Here is a 25,750-nt window from a genome sequence, read left to right as displayed (position 1 = left end):
GAAAAAATGTCTGTGTGTGCTTATGAAGTTTTCTGGTAATTCTCTTTTCCTCCTCTTTCTGTCTAGAATAATTCAGAGCTCATGGACCAAACTGTACAGTGAGCCCTTCAAGGCTGTGAAGACACTCCCAGATGTGAGCAGCTGGAACCTGATGCACACACTCCTCAGATCTGATCAGAGGAATGCAGTGCTGAAGCACCACTTAATTTACTCCAGTCTTTACAATTTAACTCCCCTCTTGAAATACTGCTCTGTACTAAATTAGACAACAAACCTCTGTAGTTTAACCTCAGGCTGCTCTACACAGACTAAAACAAGTGAGAGACTTGTAATCCTGGGGACATCCTGTCTGCTAATTAAGGTTTCTAATCACAAAGTGTGGCAAAATTTCTGCCAAGTCATCTTTCTGTTTGAGGGCTTGATTAATAAAGATGAGGCCACCAAAAGGCACCTTTAGGCAACTTAGTAAATTGATTACAGCATTCTCTAAATTGATGCTGATGGCACAGCCACACACAGCAAGGATCAGGGTGAGGTGAGAGATGAATTCACACATCTCCCATTCACTGGAAACACTGCCCAGGGCTGCTGCTGCTGCCTGCCTGACACAGAATAAACTCTAAAATGCTCAGTTATGGTTCCTGCTCAGCCCTGAGGAGTTCAAGCTGAAGTTATAGCTCTGCCAGAGCTAAAGGAGATCCCTGTGCATCAGATTGGGCTGTCACTGTTTCAACTCAACCTCCTGTTGCAGCTGTAAATGTTTTAAAAGGAGTCAGTTATTAGCCCAGTGATCTCATACAGCTCCTTGCTCCCTCTCACCCCAATCCCCCTGTGGTTTGTGTAATTATGTCTTCAGAAATGTAAATAACATCAGGATGGGGTCTGCTCTCCCATCAGCAGCAGGAAATAAGAGTTGTTTGAAATAAACCTGTCCAACAGCAGGTCAAGGTGGCTCTTTTGTTGAGACCTAAGTTTCTTGAGGAAGATGCTCCTCAGAGACAGTTGTCAAGTGCACTAAGGATGACTCAAAACTGGGCTAACAAAGGCACCAGCTCCAGTACCAATAACACCACCAGGCTGGAATCACAATGATATATAATATACATACAATCACACATTGTGATATATATCACCATATAAATGTGTGTTTAGGCCTAGGAAGCCTTCCCTCCTTGCACTCCAAGAATTCCATGTTGGTCTGCAGCTGTTACCATCTCATTTTTCCTCAGGTACCATGTCAGGTACCATGAACAGGAGTGTGCATGGAAATAATTTCATCCTTGTACCAACTGCCTCTGTTAGAGCCTGTTCAGGTTTTACAATTCCAGCTCTAGGGAAGGGTTACAAAGCACCCAGCAGGATGGGGAACACTGAGAGGATGCTGAGGGAGAGCAGTGCAGCTGTGGCAGCAGCAGGAGCACTAAAGGATAACTGCTGCCCTTCCACAGGCCCTTCCTTTTGCTCCACAGAGCAGAAATATACAAAGGAATCACCTGAGTAGCCTGGTCCAAAATGGATTTCTAAGCATATTCTGTAACAACACACTCAAAGCCATTGGGACTTACTACAAGGAAAGGAATTACAAACAATGAAAAAGATTCCTAAAGCAGTAAGTAGACAGAGTAGCAAAAATTATTTAAACTCTGTTAAGTGGCATAAAAGGCATATGCAAACATTGGATTGGATACTGCCAATAAAATCAAAACCCTTTCGAAAACATTTCAGAAAGTGTTTGGGTGATTAAGTCTGTGATTAAATGGATGGGTGAGTGCAGCTATTTAGAATAAGAGATTCCTTTGGAGATTCAGTTTGCTTCAAAATGAGGAAACAAATGCTCAAACTCTGTGAGATTAAATATAAAAACAAAGCAAATAAAAAATATCTGAGGACTAAAAGACCAAAATAATAAAAACAATCTTTCCTAATCCATAAGTAGTACAATCAATAGCAACACACACAGCTTAGAGAAGACACATCACAGGGGCACTCCATGATTCTCCTTTTGCATCCCTGCTCTCCCTGGATAAAATGCTGCAGCTCTAGAGGCACAGGGAAAGTTCTGTCCTAGCACAAAGCATCAGCAGAAAGAATTAGTTACAAAGCTTCTAAGTGAGCAGTAACAAAATACAAGGCTAAAAAAATATTTCAGGGTAAATGACTATGAATAGCTTTGTTATTTCTTGTCTAAAACTGCTTTAGTCCCAGAGGACTTGAATGCAGCCTGAGATCTGGCGTTTGAAGGAGTGCAGGGGAGGTCACAGAAGTTCATGAAACCCCTGTGGGCCCACCCTAATGTTCAGCAGGTAGAACAGCTACAAAGAGCAGGAACAGTGAGCTAAGTGTGAGCAACAGCATGGGGAACAGACAAGGTGGGTTTAATAAAGGGGGGTCACGTCTCACACACGTGAAATGCTTTGGAGGATTCAGCTCCACACCCTCTAGGCACATGCTTGCTTGCTGATGTAATTTTCCTGGATTTCCAGAAGACTTTGATAAGGTTCCTTTGCCAAAAGGCCTCTAAAGCACCTACCCTTGACACAGGATGCCCAGGAGCAGGGGAGGGAGCTAAATGTTAAATTTTCCATGTGAAAGTTGCTCAGCAGGAGGAGATTTAGGCCTTTGGTTATTACTATCTGTGAGTCCTTCAGTAACACCCAAAGCTGCTGCCTCAGCACTGCTTGGTGGTCCTGAAGGGAGTAAATTAGGTGGAAATTAGAGTTTGAGTAACTCAAACACGGCCACATGGCAAGCAGCACACCTGGCTGTGGTTTCACAGGAGAGCAGAAGCAACAACCTCCATCAATCTGGAGTGAGAAGGTCACTGCCAGAGGCTGGGAACAAAGTGCAGCCCCCAGAGGACCCCCAAAGCTGCTGGGTCAGACACAGCCAGGCACAGCAGCACTGCTGGCTCCCACAAGGGCTGAGCCCCAGGGCCCAGAGCAGCTGGGCACAGCCTGGAGTGAGAGACAAACCTTGAGTGGAGAAAGCAGCCACAGCCTCACCCAAGGGCCAGGCAGGAGGGAAGTGCCCCCCAATAAACACAGCCCCCAGGGAAAGGACATGAAAGAACAGGAAGCTTCACACTCACAATGACTCACACACAAAATCACCCACCAGAAAAAGCTCCTTTCATTCTCATATGAGCCCAGCTTCCAACCACTGCCTCTGAGACAGCCAAAGCACAACACTCAGGACCATCCTTTCCTCCTCTTTATTCACAAATCTTTAGGATGAGGAAAGGGCACCTGGGGAAAAAGTAGATTTGTATTTTCTTCTTCCTTTTTCTCAAAAAGAAATTCAAATGTCCTGGGAGAAGGGGAGAGGATCCAGGGAAGAAAAGATTTTCCAGATTCATATGAAAAGCACTCCAGTAGCATGAACACAATGATGAAAATAAAGATTTTAAAAAAAGTTTAACTGGCACCCATTTGACTTAATATATAAAAAAAGAATTATCTTCTGCCTTCCTTCTTCTGGCCTTTCAGTTATTTATTTGCTTCTGTTCTGAAAGCATTTGCTTTGTTTTTCCACATTTCTTCCATTCTTCTGGTACTATTGTGTCCTGGAAAGAAAAATAAAAAAATATTAACTCTTCCAGGCAACAAAGCACTGGCCTGTACAGTACAAGTGTCCCCAGACCCCTCATTCTCTCTCAAAAGCAGCTTGTTGGACAAAATTCCCCAAAGCAGCTTATCTGAGTGATAAACCAGCACTGCTCTGGGATGGGGGATGGAATTCAGGGAGCATGGAAATGGTCAGAGAAAATGAAGATTAATTTCTGGTGCAAAAGGCACGAATGTGCCTATTAAATTACAGAACTGAACAAAGAAAAAACAACCCAGGCTGAAGGCAAAACCTGCAAGTACCTTAACTCCTCCTCTTACCAGGGCTGATCCATCTGCTGGCAATTGTTGGTCCATGTTAACACAGAGATCTTCATCTCCACAGGAAGATCAGGCAGTGTTAGCACAGCAAACCCAACTTTTGAGGTCCTTTTGCCCTCCATGATGCCACACAGGCACACATGGCATGACACTCTTAACTGACACAGCTGGGCCATCAGAAAACTCAGCAGTGAGGAAAAATGTTGTGACTGCACATGGCAGCAAAATCTAAATTAAGGTTTGTGGATATTAAATTATTTGCAAGATCTTAGGGCTACAGACAGCTCAGAGAGCTGCAGCCCCTCTGCTCTGAGGGATTTGGGGATGCTCAGCCTGGAGAAGGCCCAAGGGAGGCCTCACTGTGGCCATGCAGGACTTGAAGGGGTTTTTGAAAAGGAGTCAGAGGGATGTTTTATACAGGCAGATGGGGCAGTGGTTTTAAACTGAAAGAGGGCAGGTTTAGATTAGATGTTAGGAAGATTTTTTTAAACTCAGAATGTGGTGAGGCACTGGCACAGGTTGCCCAGAGAAGCTGTTGTTGCCTCATCTCTGGAATTTGTTAAAGGCCAGGGTGGATGTGGCCCAAAGCAACCTGGTCTAGTGGATGGTGTCCCTGCCCATGGCAGGGGGTTGGAACTGGAGGGCTTTAAGATCCCTTCCAACCCAAACCTGTGTGTGATTCCATGATCCTCCAGGATTACTTGCAGCCCATTAGGAATGAAGGAGTTAAAATAGCAGGCTGAGGAACAGGAAACATGCAGGCTGTGGAGAACACACTCATGAGGACTTGGTAACAGGCCACTAAAAAGCTGCAAACCACTGGCCCAAAGTGATGCTAAAGAGAAGCATCCAGGAGCCTGAACAGCAAACACAGCAGTCAAAAGGACAAGTGACAGCCACCTCCAGTTCCTCTCCAATAACTTGCTGTAGCTTGTTCTGTGCTCAGGTACTTCAAAACACTCCAGGGAGAGAAAAGACAGCAAAGGGTGTTTTTCTGAGGGACATGATGCCAAATTTTCCACAGGTAAAAACTGCAGACAGGAGCACAGTGCACACCTTTTGTGTGGCACAACCTCCCAGTGCTGGTTTTGATTTGCACCACGAAAACTGGGCTCCATTCAACTCCCCAGTGCCTGGAGCACTGACAGTGGATGTGAGGGGAAGCAGATGCTCAGATGTACCTGTGCAGCACATTGTACAGTGATCTATGCCATCACAGGACCCATCCCACAAACTCTTCCTCTGCCCCACAACAAACCAGTGCACTGAGCAAGGAATGAAGCCCTCATGCACACACACTCAGAACTGGGCAGTTCTGCCCCCCACACCACAGTGCACAGAGCAAACTGGGACCTTACCTTTGGGAAACTGGGACCTTACCTTTGGGAATGAAAGGACACAAAGGGCTTTCTGCTGGCAAAGGGCAATGGAGAGCCAACACAGGACTGTATGGAATGGAGGGGGCTGGGAGCTGCTGCTGCCTGAGCCATCATGGCAGTCCATCAATTCAGTCTAATGGGAGGGTGACCCAGGACTGGGTGGAGCCCTCAGCTGAGAGAGGTGGTGCTGACCTGGCTCTGCTGCACAGAGCTCTCACCAGCCCAAATGAGGATGCAATTCAGCAGGCAGAGTGCCTGGCAGCTGCACAGCCAGAATACTGCAGGTGGGGACAGGGAGTACCAGCAGCAGGGTGGGAACAGCCCCAGTGTCAGCCACTTTCACCATGGTCTCCTCCAGCCAACACTGCCAATAATTTATTTATAGGAGCAATAATATTGTATTATTTCATCACCTGAGCGCTGCTTGATGCCCACAATAGCATATTTACATGTGCACATATCACCACACAGACTTCAGATAATTCAGGAAATCACACAAATGCAATTTAGTCTCAGAGAACACATCCTGCTAATATGCCCAACCCAGCTGCAGCCAGGGCACCCAAGGACTGATTTAAAGCCCACTAAGCAATGCTGGGGGAAGCAGCTTCAGCTCAGCTATTTTTTTGTCAAAGGAGTGAGTGATGAGGTGAAATGAAACAGGCAGCATGGCCAGGGAAAGGCAAAATGCAAAAAGGCCCTTACTTCCTGAAGAGCTGGTCACTAGCAAACCCCCTTTTACCGCAGCGTTCTATACTTTGCCAACCTACTGCTCTGCTCTGCAGCGATCCTGCCAAAAGGAGAGAGGGAAAAGGTTCAGAGAAGACAGCAAGGAAGAAAGCAGCCCTGTTCCAGCAGCCAGACCCTGTGACAGAAATGCAAAAAGCAAAACCAGGCCTTCTGGTAACTTCTGTAACAAGCTGGTTTATACAGCCAGCCCCCTTCTCACGCCTGCTGTTGGCCTCCACAGCTTGGCCTCAAAGTGCAATCTGCTTAATTGTCACTGCACTCCAGCATCTGAGACAGGCAGGCACTGCCTTCACAAGAAGATGTCTTTTTGAACTTTAAAGTCGTGTACAAAGGGTTTAACTTTAGCCTCAGAGAGAAGTTTTACTTTCAAATTTGCCATTGTAGTTGCAGCTTCGTGTCATTTCCAGTGAAAAAGCACACGGACACCCCCTGCAGTGGTTTGAAGCAGGAACCAACCACCTGCATTTATGTGCTAACAGAAGCCCTGGTTAAGCCAAGACACTTAGAAATTTGCTTCATTGTATTTTTTTCCCCCAAATCTGTATCCTAGGCAATCTGCACTTAATAACAATGTCTCATTACTCATTATTAAATGACATAACAGTCGCAGGGGCAACAAAATTCCCAGAGGAAGTTATGTTAACACAATAAAATGCCCGTGGAGAGAGCTGGACATCTGAGGGAGCAAGGCTGAGAAAGCTGAGAGGACAGTATGAAAATGTTTAATTACATTAATCATCCTCCCTAACACAGCCATAAATGTAGAGATGTTTTAAAGAAAATAAATCAATGCAACCCTCCTGCAAATTATATTCTTATGGTTTTTTTTACAGCTCTTGTCCTGGTTTTAATAGAGTGTAATCAAAAAGGTGAGACCCCAGGGATATCTATGCAGGTAGGTATCCAATAGCTCAAAAAGGGGAAAGTAAGGAAAGCACAGGTGTGATGGCAAAGCAGGTCAGTAAATCATCTTCAAAGTCAAATGCTACATTAGTACAAAAGCTTAAGTCCCACATGGAAACTGTGTGTGGCAGAAGTGAAGGACAGGGAATGGTGTGACCTCTAACAAGGCACTGCAGTGGCAGCAAACTGATGCCTGCCCACACCAGGGCAGTCCCCAGACATTGTGTGGCAGAAGACAAATGTGCAGAATGAATCCAATCGAGTACAGAAAGGAAGGCTGTATCCCTAATATCTAGCAGAATTTTCTCTGGGTTTGCCAGTGTTTGTTGCCTCTTGTCTGTTGCTGCACAGCTGATGAGCACTGCTTCCCTTTTCCCTACAATCACCCCTTAGCTAGAGGAACACAGCAGTAATTTACTCCCACCTTACCTTCCTCCTCTTAAAACCTTCATCACAAGCAGAGCTCCCAAATAGTTGGGCCTCCTCTACATTTATAGAGGCTTCCATAATCTAACACTGTTCTAAGAGCTTCCTTCAGCACATGCCACATGGCCAATTCTCTGTGCAGGAGCTGCTCCCTGGGCACAGCCCCTCACTGCCCTGCCCAGATCAAGAGGCAGGGAATGGGGATGAGCAGCCCAGCCCCACACACAAGGTCCAAGAGCCCAAAGCAGTGACACACAGCAGCACCCTGTCACCTCCTCCCCACTGATGTTAAAGCTCTGTGCCCCCCTTACCTCTTCACAGCTTTCTGAGCCAGCATCCTGTTGCCTGCCAGGAATGTGATGCCACCCAAAATGGCCAAGTACTTCAGAGTCTGGAACATGTTGAGCTGAGTCCAGTAGACATACATGAGTCCCAACATTGCTGGGGAAAAAATAGACAGCCCATGGCTGAAACTGCATTTCAAAGACCAACCATGTGTCATCCTCAGAACAACTGTGCTGCCAGGCCTCAGCATTTGGTTCCTATCCCATCTCTGAAGCTCTGAATGGCAGCTCTAAAGACCACACATTATTGCCAGGGAATGGAGACATCTGGGTTCCCATTCTGGAGTGAAAATGTGACACTGACAGCTTGCAACCAACTCTCCTGTGGCAGAATTATGGACTATTATAGACATTAAGGGCTATTAAAAAGAGGAGGATACTCTGGATTTCAATAGGGGATATTAACCTCACACATCTGTAAGGGCTTACAGCTTTATAAAGCTTCCAAGTAACCTGACTTGGACTGAGAAACAAAGTGACATTTGAAAATCAATTCAATGTTCTCCCAACCTGCTATGTTTCTGAAATTCTACCAAGACAGTAAATAACTGTGTAACCAAGGACACAATAATATGGATGAAAAATTTTGGTTCAGCCAAAGAACCAGAAGTGCTTTTATGGGAAGAGCTTTAAAGAAAAGATGTAGCTTTTCACTGTTGAGAGTCCTGCAGGTCCCAATCCCCACAGAACCTCCCCACTCTCAGAGGATAAACATGCAATAAAGTGTGACCTCTGGAAATAAGAAGTTCTATTAAGTACAGATAAATGGAGTGAGAGAGGGGCCTGGATAATGATGGCTGTTATAAGCTGATGGCCAAAACAGGTTTATCACCATATTAACAATCATGAAAAGCAGGAAGGCAGATGGAAACAAGAGAACAAGTGTTATGCTGTTATGTCATTAGAGTTAATAGACCACGAGCCCATTAACCACATGCTCTCATCTCCAACTCCCAGGTGAGGAGGTCAAACACACACAAAGCCTCTGACACTTACCAGCATGTCCCAAGTGGAAAACAATGGTGCTGGGAGCAATGCTGAAGTTGGAGATGTTGGCACCTATCTTGATCCACTAAAAAGGAAAAGAAACAAAATTGGAGTTAAACAGCCTTGTAAACACAAGTTTTTATTTTAAAATTCAACATCTTTCAAGCCAGTTTAAGATCTTCAGTGAATCCAGTGTATTCTCTAGAGAAGCACTTGTTAATTACTGCAAGAGGAGACAGCAGTAATTTTGCTAAAGGCAGCATTGTTGAGCTCCTTCAATGGAAATGTCTCCTGCTACTTCTGACTGCCCCAATGCAGTTCCTCAACTATCTTAAACTGATGAGAGAAGACTGTTCCAAATTTAAATAATGAAAAAAAAATTGACATTGCTATTTCTACCCAGTTGAATTAATTTCCAATAAAAATAATTTTTAAAAAGGGTAATGCTCTCATTTTGGACTCATCCAAAGAACAGCTATAGACACAAGATATTTGCTCATAGTAACACTTAGAGTTTTTGACTACAAAAGATAAAGGCATTAAGGGTGGAAAAGAGGAGCAGCAACAATGAGTTTTTTTATTAAAGTGTCACAACCTTGTATATTGTGAACTCCACAGACCAGAGGACATGACTGCCTGAATGCCAGCTTTCACTGAGACTGGCTAATGGGAAATTACTGCTGGAACCAGTTTCATCTTCCAAAAAAGGAATAATTTAACTTGTCTCAGTGAGATTTTTACTGCATTAAGTTCAAAGCACTGACCTGATGATACAGTGAGTGGCAGGGGATGGTTCAACTACAGACACTCAAATGTCCATAAATGGGAATTCAATCTGACAGGATTAAGTAACACAGATTTTGTGATGGATTTATTACATGTGAGGCAGAATAACTGCTTTTTTCCTGTGGAAATCTAATGTTGTTGCAACTTAATCTGCCCACTGTTATTCAGCATCCCCAGCAGAAGCACACTGAAGAAACTCATCCACCTACTACAACTTGGCAGCAGTGTCATTCTGCTTTGACTACAACCTCAAAAAAGCAAACCAGACCAGTGCTGTGCACTGACATCTGCTAGCTGCAACTCCAGCACTGCAGTGCCAGTCATGATTAACCAAAAGTTTTAGCAAGAAGTTGAACTGTCCAACCTCCTAAGTGAGTCTGACAGGATGGGAGAAGTGCTGTTCTTCTGTGACCCAGTTCACTCACCAAGATGAGCAGCAAAAGCAGTGGGGAGAGGACCAGTGCTGTGAAAGTGTTGGAGACCACTGTGGGAGGCCTCTTCTCAGGTTCCCTGAAGAGATGCTGCAAACAAACAAAACCAACTGATGAGCAGGAGTGTTCCAACAGAGCAGCTCCTCTGCTCCCAAGTGCTGTTCTCAGAGGTTCCTCTGGGTCAGAGCCATTCTCCTTAAGGCAAAGACTGGCTCTTTAACACACAGTGTCTATTCCAGTCTCTGCACATTTGATTTCTTGCACAGTTAACTTTTCCTTGCACTCACAGGAGCACTGGTTAGCTTGACATCAGCCCAGAAGGCTGGAATGAAACAGAGACATTTCTGTGGTCCTTACCTGGCCAAATTTTCATGTTTGGGTCTTTTCACTGACACCAGTTGCTCTCTCATAGCTAGAACACACAGCTTTTTTATTCATACACCACAGAACTCCAACAAATTTCTTTCAATCAAGCAGTAACTCTGGTCTTCATTTAACTACATTACTTACAAATAAATTATGATGAGAACACAACACCAAGCCCTCATCTCCACATATAATCTTGACTGTACCTGGATTTCAGGTTTGGGAACAAAGAGGTTCTTGGACTGGACTGTGGATGGTGCATCCTCTTCTGGGAATGTGATCACCACATCAGCCTGAAATGAAATTGTGCAGCTTCATGCATTTAGATCTAAATGCATAAAACCTATTCCATTACTGTGCTCTATTTCCCTATTTGACAATCTACAATTTATATAATTTTTTAAGAGAAATTGAGAAAAAGACACCATAATTTTTAAGAAGCCACCTCTCCTAAACAGGGGCAGTAATGTCATTCACCCATCATTAAGAATTGGACTTATTTCCAGCACAGAAAGAACAGAGAGGTTAAACCTTGAGAGCCTGCTGTGAAATTGCATCAAACCCATTCTGAAGCTTCTGCATCATCACATGAGGAAATTAATGTTAATTCTTGTCTTGCTTTGAAGTTTACTTAAAACTTGCAACAACACCAAACCTCAGAGCCCACAAATGGCCAAAAGGATTCTGGTTCACTAAAAAGAACAAAAGATTTGAGCTTTTTGCTTCCAAGCCTGTACCATGCCCTCCTGTCAGACTGTCAGTAATGACAAAACCACATCACCCACTTCCAGCTACATACCACATTCCAAAGGATTGGATTTTCCAGAGTGGCATCTCCAATGATCAGGTAAAGAGTGTAGGTCCCAGAGGCAGAGTCAAATTCAGTTTTTCTTTCAGAGGTATCCAGTTCAAATTTGTACACATTCTTGCTGTCTGGCTCTGCAACAAACACCACCTCCTGGCCAGTCTTTTGGTTGTGAAGTCGAACAAAAGTCTGCAAGGAAGATTGGAACACTCAAGGACTTTTCAGCTAGCAATTTACATTAAAAAAAACATCAGAAGTGTGCTTTTACAGTGCACTCAATCTGTGGAGTTAAATACAACACAATACCAGAGCCAGGAGAGTTTCATTTAACAGACAGACAAAACAAAGTGAATCTCCCAGCTAGTGAGATCAGTGATCCTCACAGTACATGTCAGAAACATAAGTCTTCTCAAAACCCATCAAATCTTTTCAAGAGCAACTGTCACTTCAGATGCTTCGTGATGGAACATCTTGGTAACACAGCAATGACAAAAATTGTCCTAACCTGGTGAGGGATGAGTTCAGCTCCACTGTTCACATCTATCAGCTGGAAGGATAAAGCAAAGTTCTGATGGCTGTCAGCAGTGAATGAGCCCTTGGCTTTGGCTGGGTAAGCTACCCTAGGAGGGAAAAAACCACACAGAACTGAGGTGATTTTCCAACAGAAGGCCTGGTGCTCAGAGAAACCAAGGCTCCAGTCTAGAGTCAGGGTTGCCCTCCCAGGATCACACACCCCAAGCTGTTTTACCTGGTTGTTTTTGGCGCAATGCTCTGATCCTTATCCACAGTAGAAAGATCTACATTAGTAATCCCCACTTCTGTGGAAACTTTTACTTTCAGCTGCAACAAAACACAATAGAAAATTCTTCAGAGCACTCTGCATACACCAATTATGGCAAAGTTCACTGGAGATGCTTTAGCTCTTCAGTCCCTCTTCCCCAAAGAGGGTCTTATGACTGAGTACAAGTCAGAGCCTGACCTGCACAGAAGGATCTACAGCAATTTACCTTCTGGCAAAGCTCCAGCACCAGTCACTGACCCATCCCCTTCCTCCCTGCACCAGCAGCCAGCTCTGCAAACACCAACTTCTCAGGCATGCTGGAATTAGCTGCCTTGAGAGAGCTGCTTTGAATTAAACAGTCTACCCACCAAGATCCAACTAGCTTTCCTTCTGAACTAGCAGAAGGCAGCTAGTAAAGATTACATCACATTTGATACAACTTCACACTGCCTGTGCATGCGTCCTTCTGCTTTTTGGACAGCAGTTTGAGACAAGAGGTCTCTGGACAGCAACAGTTCTGCCTCTGTTGGCTCCTAAAGCCCAAGAGGTTTCTGTTGACTTTATTACCAGCAGGCAATGCCAAAGCATTCCTGCAGACCTGCACTTTGTCCAGCAAGCTTTGCTGCAGTCACAGCACTCACCCGTCAGTGCAGGGCAGCCAATAAAGCCCTGCCATTTATCTCACTCCTCTGTGCTAAGTGCAGTATAAACCTCAAGGAGAGAAATGATTTCCTGCCCTTTCCCCAGCCCCAAACCACAGCCCATTCAGGCACTGAGCCGAGTGGGTTTGACTGATTTCAATTCTTCTCTCAAACACAAGCAGTTACTGCAGTCTGTAGTTTTTAATTAGCACATTTGTTCTCACAGCTTACAAATGTTCCCCTAGAGAATTGAAGTTTCCTTGCCAAGACATTTTTCATCTTATACTACAATTTGTTATTACAGGTTTGCTCATGTGAGCCAGCCCCACACCCTCAGCCTGAAAAATAATTCACAGACAACCTGTAGGAAAAATATGTAAAAACATGAACCAAACTATTCAGGTCAGACTTCACACACAATCATCTTGGCAATTTCTTTACAACAAAAAGTGTAATTTAAGAGAGAGGCTATCCCTAAAAATGGATCCATTAACATGCAGATGATTCAAGCTAACTTTAGCAAAGCCTTCATTTGTTCCAAGACAGGAGCAAAGAAAGATGGACTAAGAAATAATAATTACAAAAAAGTTGTGTGGAGGCAACTCAGAGCTGCAGCACACAGGCCCCCCCCCCCCCCCCCCAACTGCACAGTACACAAACATCTCTCAAATATTTTAATGCCAGGAAATGTAGTCTCTGCCTGAGTAATGACCCACTGGTTTAGCTCATTACTGTCAAAACGATGGTGCATTAAGGACAATTAATGCTAATAACAGTAAGGAAAAAAGCAGCTCCCCAGCAGTCCTCCCCCATAACAATGTGTCTTATTAGCAGCAGTTCCCACAAAGCTGCTGGAGCTAATACATTCCTGCCAGTGCCTCCCTGTGCCAGCCCCAGCTTAAGCAGGACAATCCAGCCCCTTCTGACACCCCTGAGGGCCATTAGTGCTCCACTGACAGAGCCAATTTGATACTCAGACTAAAGGTCAGCTGTTGTGTCTTCCTCCACTTCAAGCTAAATATGTGGGAAGACTTGAAATGTTAATTGTTTCCTTAAATAGGTGATTGAGGGCAAAAATTAACCCTGGGAATGGACCTCTTTGGAGAAGAGCATTCTCAGCTGTTGACACTGGGGTGACTACATGAGCAGTCAGAGAGGTCACATTCCTCTCACTGTAACAAACTTGAGGAAAGTGAAACTCCAAATGTTTATATAAAACTGCTCTTCAGAAAGGTGTGGTCTAAGAGCTTTTGCCACCAAAAAAACGGCTGTGTATGCATGAAAAGACTTCATCTGCTTTGGTCACTGCTTCTCCACTACAAAATCTTCACCATCTATACAGTTTGGAAATGCCAAGACTCCCTTGACTCTCTTGTAGGGTTTCAGACCTTATACAAACAGACAACAACAAATGCTCAGCTTCCACACAGCAGGCAAACATCAGACAACTGACAGCCAAGCCTTGAGATTTATGGGCTCAACTCTGGAATGCTCTGAAGAACTAAGACTGGAAATCATTTCTGCATATGGACTTAGGGCTGCCATATGAACACCTCCCCTGTTACCCTTTGTTCATACGCTGTCAGATCAGCATCCAAGTGATAGGACAGGTTTGAAATTTACACAAATCCCTTTTGATCATGTTTTAATCTGGTTACTGGCCATAATCCTGAGGCAAAATCCAATGCATTATAGAAAAGCATGTGATAGAAATTCCATACAACTGGCAACATCTTTCACAAGTATAAATAAAAAGCTGTTTCAGTGACTAGGCAAAGAATCAAAATACATCAAAGAGCACACCCACCTCCACTTTATTAGCAATAAATCGCTTATCTCCATCTACACTGATAGAGAAATCATAATATCCACTAGCAGGTTTCACATTCATGAAGTTCAGCTCAAAGAAATCTCTGTAACAAAAAAACCCAAGGTGTCAACAAGTCTCCAAATATGGTACATTAAACAGGTAAACAAACACAGCATAAAACTAACATTTCTAAGTGCAGCAGGAAAAGAATTCTTCAAAGTTGGCCAAAGTCAAAGAAACATTGGAATTTCCCACTCCCATTCAAAAGAAAAAACAACAGAAATTCACCATCACCACCAAATGTGATCAGTCACTCTACACTAACAAAACACAACCACAACATTTTAAGTTTTCTACCACAGAAAGATTTCTCTGGTGGAAAAATATTTTTGGAAAATAAGTCTAACATTGCTTAAATAACACCTATTTGTCTTACTCTAAAAATAATCTTATTTTCTTACCCAGAGAGAGTAAATGGTAGCTGTTGAAGGACAGTGGCTTTGCTGGACACAGACTTGGCTTGGTCCAGCTTTACAGAAACTTGAGTCAGTAGCTGGGACATAACATTGGTCACTTGAAGCTATGAGAAAAAACCAGCATTTCTGTGAGACATGGCCCAGAAGGAATGCAGGAGCACAGACAACTCAGTGTTACACACCCAGAGCTCTCCCCTGCTCAGCATCCCAGCCTCCCTGGCTCTTTCTAACACAAGAGGGAAGGTGAAGAGCTGACTTCCACATCATGCCTTCTTGGTAAGCTGAGGTTCCTAAGAATCACTTCACAAAAGCCCTACAATCCCAGACCTGCTGGAGCCTCAGCCACAGAGCTAAAAGTGAAAGGCAGCTTACACTTTTGTCAGCCCAGAGCTACAGCAGCACAGACTGAGCCAAGCTGTGGGGCTAAGGCTTACCCTGAGCAGGGGCTGGTGATGAGACACAGCTGCAGGACCATCAGGGACAATGATGATGGGCAGGTGGAAGCGGTTCTGGGACAGGGCACCTGCAGCACGAGCAATGCTGAAAGCCTCTGACAGAGTCTCAAAGTTCTTCTTGCTAAAAATGGCATTCATCAGCTGGATAACCTGATCCTGAAAGAGGAAAAGCCAACCACATATAAGCAGCAGCAGCAGCTTCCCACAACATTGCAAACTGGCTGAGTATTATGTTATTAATGAAAACATCATTCATAAAAGACTGTTTAATTTTCCATTTGCTTTAAAACCAGTTCAAATTATGAGGCAACCCAAAAATTATCTGCCTTTGGAATTTCATGTGCATTCTTATTCTTGGCTGGGAGGCTCCAACCACAATGGCTGGAACTGTATCAAGAACTTGGAAAAGCAGAATATGGATCCACCTCTGCAAATGCTGTGTTTCAGAGTAAAAAGATGTCATCAGCTCAACTACCCAGACTGCATGTGGCTGCAAAAAGACAAACTGGCTGCAAGAGCTGCACAACTCTCCTCATACAGAACCAGGCTTGGTGTCCTGGCTGGGAAAGCCATGGAACAAAGCACCCCAATGGCTCTGGAAGGAGCCAGCCTAGGTCCAGGCAGGCTTATCCCCTGAGGCTCAGCAGTGTCCTCAGGCTAAGAGGATTAGCTTTAAAGCAGTACCACCAGGAGCACAGAGCCAGCTCTGCCTCTGGGATGTGCCAAAGCTCATTTGTTCTCCCCAAAGCAGGAGTGGGACAGCATCCCCCAGCTGGCTTTGCAGGCTGACTCAGTAGGGTTAGGGCATGTGCACCACTCTCTGCACATGATTCATTACCCCTCACTATTCAGCTTCTTCCATCCCTCCCTGCTAGTCTGGAAAACAGAGGGATGGCTACCTGGACTTTGATCCAAACCAAGGATTTTGGGCTAAACCCTAATGAGAATGAGTACAAAGACAATCTCAAATAATGCAATAAAGATACAAGTTAGTGACCTGCAAAGAACACTTCTAAATTAAATTCACTGCACATCAAATTTTCACTTTTCTGCTTTGTACCAGTGAACACCAAACAACATCACAACTAGAGAAAGCATCCAGACAAATGCCACAAAACTCCTGCACAGTGCAAATCCTGCAGTGTTTTTCATGCCTGTGGAGGGCATGGCACTGCTCCAGACCTTAATCAGCAACTGACACTCTCACTGAACTTGTGGGGAGAAAAAACCAGGGAGTTATTTTTTACAAACACTACATGTTCTTTTTTATAGACAGTTTTGTGGCATTCCAAAGGCACTCTCACAATTCAACAGAGATAAAGCCTCCAGCCCCAACAGCAACACTTCTGACAGCACAATTCTGAAAAAAAACAAAACAATTTTCCTTAATTGGTCTTTTTTTAAAGCATCATTTGGACGCTGACAGTTTGAATTGCACGTGGCAGAATCACCACCTCAAAAATGACATTAAAATTACTTTGCATTAATCTGTTTGGCAGCAGTGTGGAAAAGAGCCAGGACTGAACTCAGATGTCTTTCACTGGCTTCTGCCTTAACCCTGCCACTTTGGCTCATGCTTTAGGGAACTGCCATTCTCACTCCAAAGTACATCTAACTCCATTAACTTGTGGGGAAAAAAAAATAAAAATCAAGTGGATAGCTTGCAGTAATGACTTCTGGCTTAACCAAGATCAAAAGAAATTTCCAGCAGTCTTTCATCTTAGACAATAAGTTTTTTCATCTGGATTCCTGCAGGCACAAGGTAATGTTGTCTCTCTTTTGGGCACCCCAAACTGGGGTGCCTGCATTTCCTCACAGATAAATAACATTTGCAAAACACCTTGAAATGCTGGAAAGTGATGCAAGTGCCAAATACCAGAACAAACTCTGAAACAAGGGTTTTTTTCAACACCACGGCTCAATAAACAAAGAAAAACTAAGCTTCACTTGCAATTTCCTTCTGTACACTTGAAAAAGGAAAAAACCCAACAAATCCAGCCTGTGATCTTTAAGTTGGAATTTCCTCTTAGATACTATTTCCTAGCATTCCCTCCACAATGTCCCTTTTAACTGAGTGTGCTCAGTATTTTTTGCAGTAGAAATTCCACCCAGGCACACCAGGCTCTGGCACTGCCCCACAGGGACTGAGCAGATCCTTTCTGGGAGCTGGAGTGTGCAAGGAAGGAAAGGGCAGGTACACACCTCCTTTATTGCTGGCTCTGTACCCACATGGTCTGACAGCTTATAGGCAGCAGCAACAAACAGGGCAGTAGTCTCAATTCCTTCTTCAAACTGCAGGTAAACTCCACCCAGGTCATCCAAGCGAGCCACAAGATCCTGGCAGAGAGAGTTATTAAAATTCCAATTGCATTCTAGAGCATCCACAGGAGTGAACTCTCCTGTTAGCTCTTTAATTAGGAATTATCTGTATGGGATCAATGATATATTTTGTAATTGTTATTTAGAAATAGCAAGAAAGGAAATCCTCCAGCCTTTAGTGGATTTAATTATATGTAAATGTCAGGACTGTGTATTTTTCAGTCCACTGTGAAACAGATAAAAGCCCAAAGAATTACCTGCTTGAAAGCCAAGCCACATCATGCAGGCAGACAATTAGCCAGGCTGGTTTTTCATTTTGTTTTTCACATTAATACATCTTTTAGTTCTAAAGCAATCTAGCAAATTTGTGAGTAATTAGAGAGCACAGTGTGTTCCTACCTCAATCTCCTCAACAATGCTACTTAGATCTGCCTGCTGGGACAGGTGAGATGCAGTCTCCAAAGCCTGGATGGTTCTTCAACAAGAACAAACAAAACCAAACAAGTCTGTGATTACTCCTTTCTTAAAAGCCAAACATCATTTAAATCAAAGCAACTGCATTTTCTATTCTGAATGAAGTGTAAAACAGCTGTTCCTGCCTTCAGTTCACTCAACAGAATGAATCTGAAGTGATTTAGTGTGAACTTGGCATTCATTAGAGTGTCACTTTAGCTGCATCAGAACTGCAAGGACTCAGAGCAGAGAACAAACTGATCCCTGCAGAGCACAGATCCCAGACTCGCCTCTGAGGCTTCCAGGAATCCACTTTTTTAGTCAGCAAGGCAAGTTTTAAAGTTTCCCTTTCTTCCTCAGCCTTTAAGGGACATTCTGTTCTCTTGTTTCAGAGTGAAACAAATTTTTTTGGTGATAAATGCCAAGATTCCTTCAGCTCACTGGCACATATTTTCCAGCTCACAGTGCAGGCACCCCAGACTACAAACAGGGCTGAGAAAGAGCATTAAGTCTGTGCAACCATAAATGACACAGAATCATGGTTAGGTATAAAGTAAAAATTCTGTTATCAATCCTTTTAAGTGGAGGCTTTTTTGGCATACCATCCCTTTAGTGACCATTATCCTTGAACTAAAGTGAATAAACAAGTTCATTTACAAAATCATATAAAAACAGCTCCAAAACTCAACCCCCATATATTTTGTTGCCCCAAGAAACAATAATGAACTGGACAGCACCTACTCTAACACATCTATATTCCAAATATTAAGCAATAAAACAGTTTTTAATTCAAACCCCAGCAGCCTGGAGGGTAAACACACAAATCCCTCCTGTGTGAGACTCACGCCAGCACGCTCTCCTCCTTGCTGAGCCGAGCACTGAGAGCACTCAGAGCTTCCTGGGATGCCAAGGGAAGGCCAAAGCCACTCAGGGCACCCACAGCATGGAAGATCTGGGTGACTGAGGAATCCTCACTGACAGCTGCCAGCAGCAGCTCCCTGGTCTCATTTGAAATGGTGACCTGAGGAAGAGCACAGGGAACACTGTGATTCACACTTGGAAAAAAAAAATGGTCTTTAAATCACCTCTGATTCCCTCTGGAGCAATACTAGATTGGTGAACTTCTATAAAATTCTGGGGAAAATCCTTTTGTAATTCATTACTTTTTAGTTTAATTGATTAAATCCTTAAGTTTTGCTGTCAGCCATCAATTAATCAGGATAACCCATTCAGAGGTGTCCTGGTAACCTGCTACAGCTTTTCATGTGGCATCACCTCACTGTGTAGTAGCCATGGGTACTGATGGCAGAGAGGGCTTGGGTAACCCAAGGGTGCTCTGCACCTGTACCCAGCACCAAACAGTCTGTCACACACACAAAGAGCTTCTAATTGACACAGTGCTGAGGATTCTAACAAAATGTGCTGCCTTTTGTGTTTAATTAAAGAACATCCCCTCGGAATTACCCTGGGCCAAAGACTTGTGTTACATATTTGCACTCTGCCTTGTGTAGAGCACACCCAAACATTTATTTACCAAAGGCACAACAGAGAACAATCCACTAAAAGAAAGTAAAACTTGAGCATAAAATAAACACAAGAAAAATATCAAGGCAAGTATTTCCTTGTTAGTATCTGTCTGCAGAACTCCACACTCACCTCACAGCCTGACAGCACCTGCATGGCCTGGGCAGCATAAAAGAGGGATTCAACACTGCTGGAGTCCACATGAGATTTGATGAACTTGCATGCAGCCTGTGCAGAAACAGAAGTTAAACCACTGAGAAGAGATTTAAATGACACTCTAAGACAATTCCATGAACACTGTGCATTTTTATTTCCCCTAAATCCTACTCTGCCAAGTGCTGCACAGAAACAAGGGTGGCTCCTCCTAAAAGACATAAGGAATTTTCACATAAGCTCTACTGCAACCATAATTCAAACCTAAATTGAGTATAATTATAAAGCCTATCAGAATTAAAGCCTAACAGGTGTATTTAGTAGGGCAAACCTTCCAGGATAGAGAACAGATGAACAGAAATTCTGTAGGTGAGCTGTGTATCACACCATCACTAATGGATACAAATACAGAATTTCAAAAGAGAAAAATGGAGCAAGCAGGTACAGCATAAAGGCAAGCAATGTCTGCTTGTTAATTTGTGTTAATGACAGCTGGATAGATGGGATGCATTTTAACCAGAAAATAACCAAGAATTTAACTGCTCCTGAATTCAGCACTTGAACTGAAACAAACTAATGGGAGCTCTATTTAACAGTACAGTGCACTAAATGTGCCACAGGCAGGGAACTTGTTCACCAGGCAGTTAAACAAATTGATATCCACGGTAACATCACAGCGGGCCCTGGAGGAGCGAGCCCTGAAGGCACCATTCACAGCAGTGAGTGTCAGCGAGCCAGGGCCACGCTACTGCCCGCACAAAAATGCAATTTATCCAAATAGTACATGACAGTCGCCAATTACCAGTGATACTTCCATACTTACTAAGGATACAATGCTTTTATAAACGCTTTACATCTCCCTGCCCAAGCAGAGCTGTCTCTATAAACCCATATTATATTAATAATTCGTCATTCACTGCTATGCAGCAGCCTCACACAGCAAAGCGCCCCCGGGCAGCGATACCCGGGCTCTCCCCCGCTCACCTTTTCGTCCGCCACCCTCACCCCGAGGCTGCTGAGCCCCACGATGGAGTAGAAGGCGGCGCGCACGTCCGTGAAGGGCCGCTCCAGCACCGCCCGCAGCCGCGCCAGGTCGCGGGCATCGAGACGATGACTGGGGACAAGGGCCTGGGCACAGGCGAGGAGAAGCAGGAAGCCGAGCGCCGCCTCCAGACGCAGCCGCGGGCCTGCGGAGAGATAACCGCGTTACCCCGCGTGCCCCCATCCCCGCGGCACCGACACCGGCCCGGCCCGGCCGCCCTCGCCTCACCCGGCGCCGCCATGATGCCGCTCCCTCCCGCGCCACGGCGCCGCTTCCGCCCCACGCCCCGCCCCGCCCGGAACGCGCCATCATGCCACGAGGGGGGGTGAGAGGGACGGTGTATTATGCGAGCGTCCCTCAGCTCCACTGCTTCTCGCTACGACAACGGAGAAACTGTGAATGAGAGTGAAGCGAGCTGGGCGGGAGAGACAGCTGGGTGGGGGGGGCAGAGACGGGGCTGCCAGGCCACGGGAATGAATAATTCCCCCCGGGTTGCGGGAGTGGTACGGGCCTCCCGGCGGGCCTCGGGGGCGGCCCCTGGCGGGGATGTGGGCTGCGCTGATTGGCCAGGGCGCCTTAAAGGGGCCGCGGCGGGCAGGTGTCTGAGGGCCGTGCCCGGTTGTGTGCCGGGCTGTCATGGCCCGGGTTTCTCACAAGCGGCTGTGTGCAGCCGTGCCAGGCCGTGCCATGCCCAGGGAATGGTCCCAGCCCAGCCTGGCAGAGCTCCAGGGCCGTGGGGACACCGCTCCCCGGCACCGGGTGGGGTTGTTGGGGTGTCTGTGCAGGGCCAGGAGTTGGACTCCGTGATCCTCGTGGGTCCCTTCCAACTCACAATATTCCAATCCATGTTCTGTTCTGATTCTGTGATTGTCCAGTGTTTTGTTTCAAGGGAAAGAGGAATGGGCTGCCTGGCTGAGAGCTGCCAGCAGTGAGGTCAGGAAACTGAACGGTAACTGAGGGAAAGGTAATTTTGGAAGTGGGAGATGACAGCCACTGACTCATTGACCACCTACTCCAAACAGACCCCAGACTCCAATGGAGGGAAGAACTCTGCCTGTGGACTCATTAGCATGAGACAGGATTTAGCACTCAGGGGACTGAGTGCTAATTAACAAAAAGCTCTGTAATTTGCAACCAATGAATATTAATAGCTTTGTTAAAATGTATAAATAATGTAAAGTCTTGATAAGCAGGGAGCCAGCCTTTTATGGATTATCACTCAGCTCCCTACTTTGTGCAAATTAAAAAAACCCCAAAATACCTCCCCTTAGTGTGTGAATTGGTGCTGCACGCCAGCCCATGCATGGAACAACAATCCTGTGCCACAGGCCATGTAGTGTTCAATCTTGTTTTCCATCTGTTCATTTCTTCCCCCTTGTTTTTCCTTAAGTATCAAATAAAAAGAGACAAAAAAATCAAGTGTAATGTTAAGCCCCAGCTCTGCTGGGCACAACCCAAACCTCTCGTTTAACCAAGCTGGATTTCCTGTGGGAATAAATAGCAGTGATTATTTCAGGTGGCTCTCGGGAATGGCCATGGCCATGCTAGCAGGGTCCTGCAGTTCCTTCAGCAAAACAATGTACAAATTAAGGTGGAAAATAGCATTTTTCCCTGTGAGCCCCTGGGGATGGGCACATGGGCCTCCCTGTCCCCACAGGGGACACAGCAAGCCATGGGTGACAGACACCCATCCCACTGCTCACTGCCCTCCTGGACAGCCCCAAAATTTGGGGAAAAGGGCTGTGATTCCTCCTGCAGAGGGCACTGGGAACTTGTTCTTTCTGTTTTCTAGGAAAGATCCCCTGGAGCCGGTGCAGCTGCCACTTGCACACCCACCCTGCTGCCTCTGCTCACCCTGGGGCTGGGGACATTGGTGTGACATGGACAGAGCTCTTGGGGGAAAGCCAGGAACCAAGAGCTGCTTAGTGTGGAACAGCTGCTGCTGAGAAACCAACCTGCTCTGCTTCTCCCTCTGTGTCAGAGAGGTGTCAGCTCTGCAAGGGCTCCCTGGTAGTGTTTAAAGCCCAGCTGAGGTATGCTGCCCACAGGTTGGTTTCCACAGTGCTGACCCACCAATCTCACCTAAATCCCCCAATTATTGAGCCTGAACATGTCTGAGACAACAGGAACACACAGCTTTGAACATGTGCCATGCAGAGGATGCTGCCTTGCACTGGCTCACTCCTGTCCTGGTCTCCCTTGGCAGATGTAGCTCCTCTGGAGTGCAAAATTCCTGGGGGAAGGAAGAAAATGTCCTGCGCAGGTGTGCCTGATTTTGCTGTTTTGTCTGAGAAAATGCTTTTGCTTTGCTAGGGTTTGTGTCACCTCACATTTTGCAGTAACCAAATGTAACATTTTGGCCATCTGAGATGGCATTTCCCATTCCAATGCCCTTCCTGGTGACAAACCAGGCTGAGGGGAAGATGATTTGCCCAGAACTGGAGCAAAGCCAAACTAAAATGAACTCAAAACCCTTTGTGAGATGGATTTTTCTTCTCTTCAAACTACCAGGTGAATCTTGAACCTCACCCTATTCCAGTCCATATCAGGAAATGGCCACACAATGCCCAGGGGTGCTGGGACCTCTCAGGGTGCCTGACCCCACCCCTGCCCCAGGGAAGGATCCTCAGGGGCCATGGGGACCCTGGCTGGCCCCAGTGCCTTCACCCAGGGCTGAAACACTCCACATGCACCAGCCCAGCCTCAGGAGGAGGCTGGAGACTCAGCCAAATTCTTCTGCTATGACAGATGGAAATGGGACATTTCCTTTCCTTTTTTTTGAGATGAGAGGAAAAAAAGCTAAAGGCCATTTGTGCAATTAAGAGCCTTAAATGTGGATTTTATTTCGATGTAATGGGATGGTTATTGCATATAAAAGGAGAGCCAGATGGTTGTTAAAACCACATTTACCAAGTTCTAATAACTGTGAATTTGACCTGCAGCCCATCAAGAGCTGTGATCCCTCATTGTAAAATAGCTTGGGAATGTCACCCCCAGATCCTCTGGCTGATCCTTGCTGGGACCTTTGGGTACAGCAGCACTCACTGATCAGGGCAGATTTGCCCTGATGGAGCAGGACAGAGGGATGAGGAGGTGGAATACATCTGCCAGCTTGGGGAGGAGGGCCAGGACCCCTCTGTGGGGTGCAGGGCAGTGCAAAATCTCTGCACATCCAGGGCAGAGCTCTCCTCTGCTGCTCCACCTGGAGCTGGGGACTTGGGAGAGGGAGCAGTGAGGGTGAAGGAGAGTGGAGAATGGTGGGTGGAAGATGGAGGATGGAAGGTGTAGGATGGAGAGTGGAGAATGGTGGGTGGAATGTGGAGGGTAGAAGATGCAGGATGGAAGGTGGAGGGTGGAAAGTTGAGGCTGGAGCCTGTAGAACAGGTGGAAGGTGGAGCACAGAGGAGGATTGGGAAGAAGCTGGGTTTTGACTCCCTCTTCTCCTGTGGGAACTTTGTTTAAACTTGTGCAGGCAGGGAAGGATCAGGGTGAATCCATGCAGGGAAGTGCAGCTCTCATCCCCCAGTGCCTCCCAACACCTGCTGCACACAAGGCACAGGATCCAGGCAGCTCCTTGCCTGCAGCAGCCCTTCTGCAGCACCTCTGGGCTGCCTCTGGCCCCTGTGCAGTCAAGAGGAGCCCAGGACAAGCAGGGGAGTGAGCCCCCAGACCTGTGGGCTGGGCTGTGGCATCCCTCCCCCCAGCTCTGCCTGCCAGCAGCACAGCTGGCCTTCCTTCTTTGGTAAAGATTCCAACAATTCCCTTTTTAGGCTTAATACTCCAGTGCAGGGAAGGAACAGGAGCCTGCTCCCCAGGCCAGCTTTGGGAGGCAGTCCCTGCTCTGAATGCTTGCAAATGGCTTTCCAAGACAGCCCTTCTGTGCCTGGCAGCTCCTGCCCCACTGCAGGGGCACCCCACAGGTGATCAGCTGCCCAACCTGCCTTCCCAGGACCACACCTCACCCAGCCAGCATGAAGGTATTGTTGTGCTGGCAGCAGTCTGCTTTCCTTATTATAACTCCTGGAAAGCTCTCACTGATGAATCCCAGCTGGGAGATTTTTTTTTTCCCTAGGTTTATTAAATTGTTGATATGGATTTCTCTGCAGAGCCATTTGCCCTCCCTTTCCCATCCCTCTCTGTGCCCCACCAAGCTCCCCCTGCCAGGCTGCCTGCACCCAAACCCATCCCATCCCCTGGGAGCACTGGGTGCTGCAGAGCTCTCCCAGTTAGCCCAGCAGCAGGCAGCTGGCAGGGCTGGGGCTGGCAGTGCCTCCAGCATCCCATGCCATGCTGACAGCATTCCCAGGAAACAGCCTGTGTGTGAGCCCCTCCAGCATCATCTCCTGTTGGCAAAGGGATTTATTGATCTCCTCTGCACTGTGCCACCCCAGTGATGAGAACTGCATCCCAGCACTGCCCAGCCCTGGACAGGAGGATGGATGGGAGCTGGGAGTGGGATGGGAACTCGTGAAAGGTTCCTACAGATGGGTTTGTTTGCATCATTCCCACTGAACATATTGAAACTCTCCTGTTTTCCTGGGATGATGTCAGATCTGGGCTCCTTGGCTGGATTCCCTCTGCAGGAAGGAACACCCACAACTCCTGGTGCTGCCTTCTCTGGGGATGTGCAAGCAGCCCAAAGTAGTGCTCCTGATGTGGGGAACATTTGCCCACCTTCCCTCCACATCCCATGGCAGTAGTGGCAGGGCAGGCTTATGGGCACTGCTGGAAACTCATCCCACCAAACCCCTCCCTAGATGCGCTGGAAATGCAGAGATTTTATAGCTGGAAACTCTCTAAGAGAGGCTGGGGTTTGAGCTGGATCCACTGAAACTCTGGGAGCAGCAGCTGCCAATACAGCAGAGCACTGAGTTCCTGCCAGGGCCATGGGTACCAGTGCTGAGCAGCTCCAGGACTCCCTCCATCCTCCACACTGCTGGAGACAAGGAGTGCTAAGAGATATCCCCTGCTCCCAGAGCACTTCTAAGAGATGAAGTCTCCAAGGGTAGGATACTCTGGCACATGTGTCTTCAAA

General features: G+C 46.1%; 1 protein-coding gene across 2 annotated transcripts; it reads right to left on the bottom strand.

The window, feature by feature from the left end:
- Positions 1–3,195: 3,195 nt before the first annotated feature.
- RPN2 (ribophorin II) lies at positions 3,196–20,988 on the bottom strand. 2 transcript variants are annotated; one of them, XM_063172211.1, is made up of 18 exons: positions 20,944–20,988; positions 20,658–20,860; positions 19,653–19,748; positions 18,842–19,017; positions 17,943–18,018; positions 17,427–17,561; positions 15,204–15,380; positions 14,755–14,873; positions 14,291–14,396; positions 11,810–11,901; positions 11,567–11,681; positions 11,056–11,250; positions 10,463–10,549; positions 9,885–9,980; positions 8,683–8,758; positions 7,654–7,783; positions 5,969–6,053; positions 3,196–3,562 (listed from the first exon to the last, which is right to left on the bottom strand). In XM_063172211.1, exons 1-17 carry the CDS (start codon positions 20,954–20,956, stop codon positions 6,002–6,004), a joined length of 1,944 nt encoding a protein of 647 aa, XP_063028281.1. In that variant the 5' UTR covers positions 20,957–20,988; the 3' UTR covers positions 3,196–3,562; positions 5,969–6,001. The 2 variants fall into 2 exon arrangements, with proteins under 2 accessions (XP_063028281.1, XP_063028282.1); XM_063172212.1 differs by lacking the exon at positions 5,969–6,053.
- Positions 20,989–25,750: the final 4,762 nt, after the last annotated feature.

Source organism: Melospiza melodia, chromosome 19, assembly GCF_035770615.1.
Source record: "Melospiza melodia melodia isolate bMelMel2 chromosome 19, bMelMel2.pri, whole genome shotgun sequence".
Lineage (NCBI taxonomy): Eukaryota > Metazoa > Chordata > Aves > Passeriformes > Passerellidae > Melospiza > Melospiza melodia.
The sequence above is the reverse complement of the archived record's forward strand: the minus strand, read 5'-3'. Positions and strand labels throughout refer to the sequence as shown.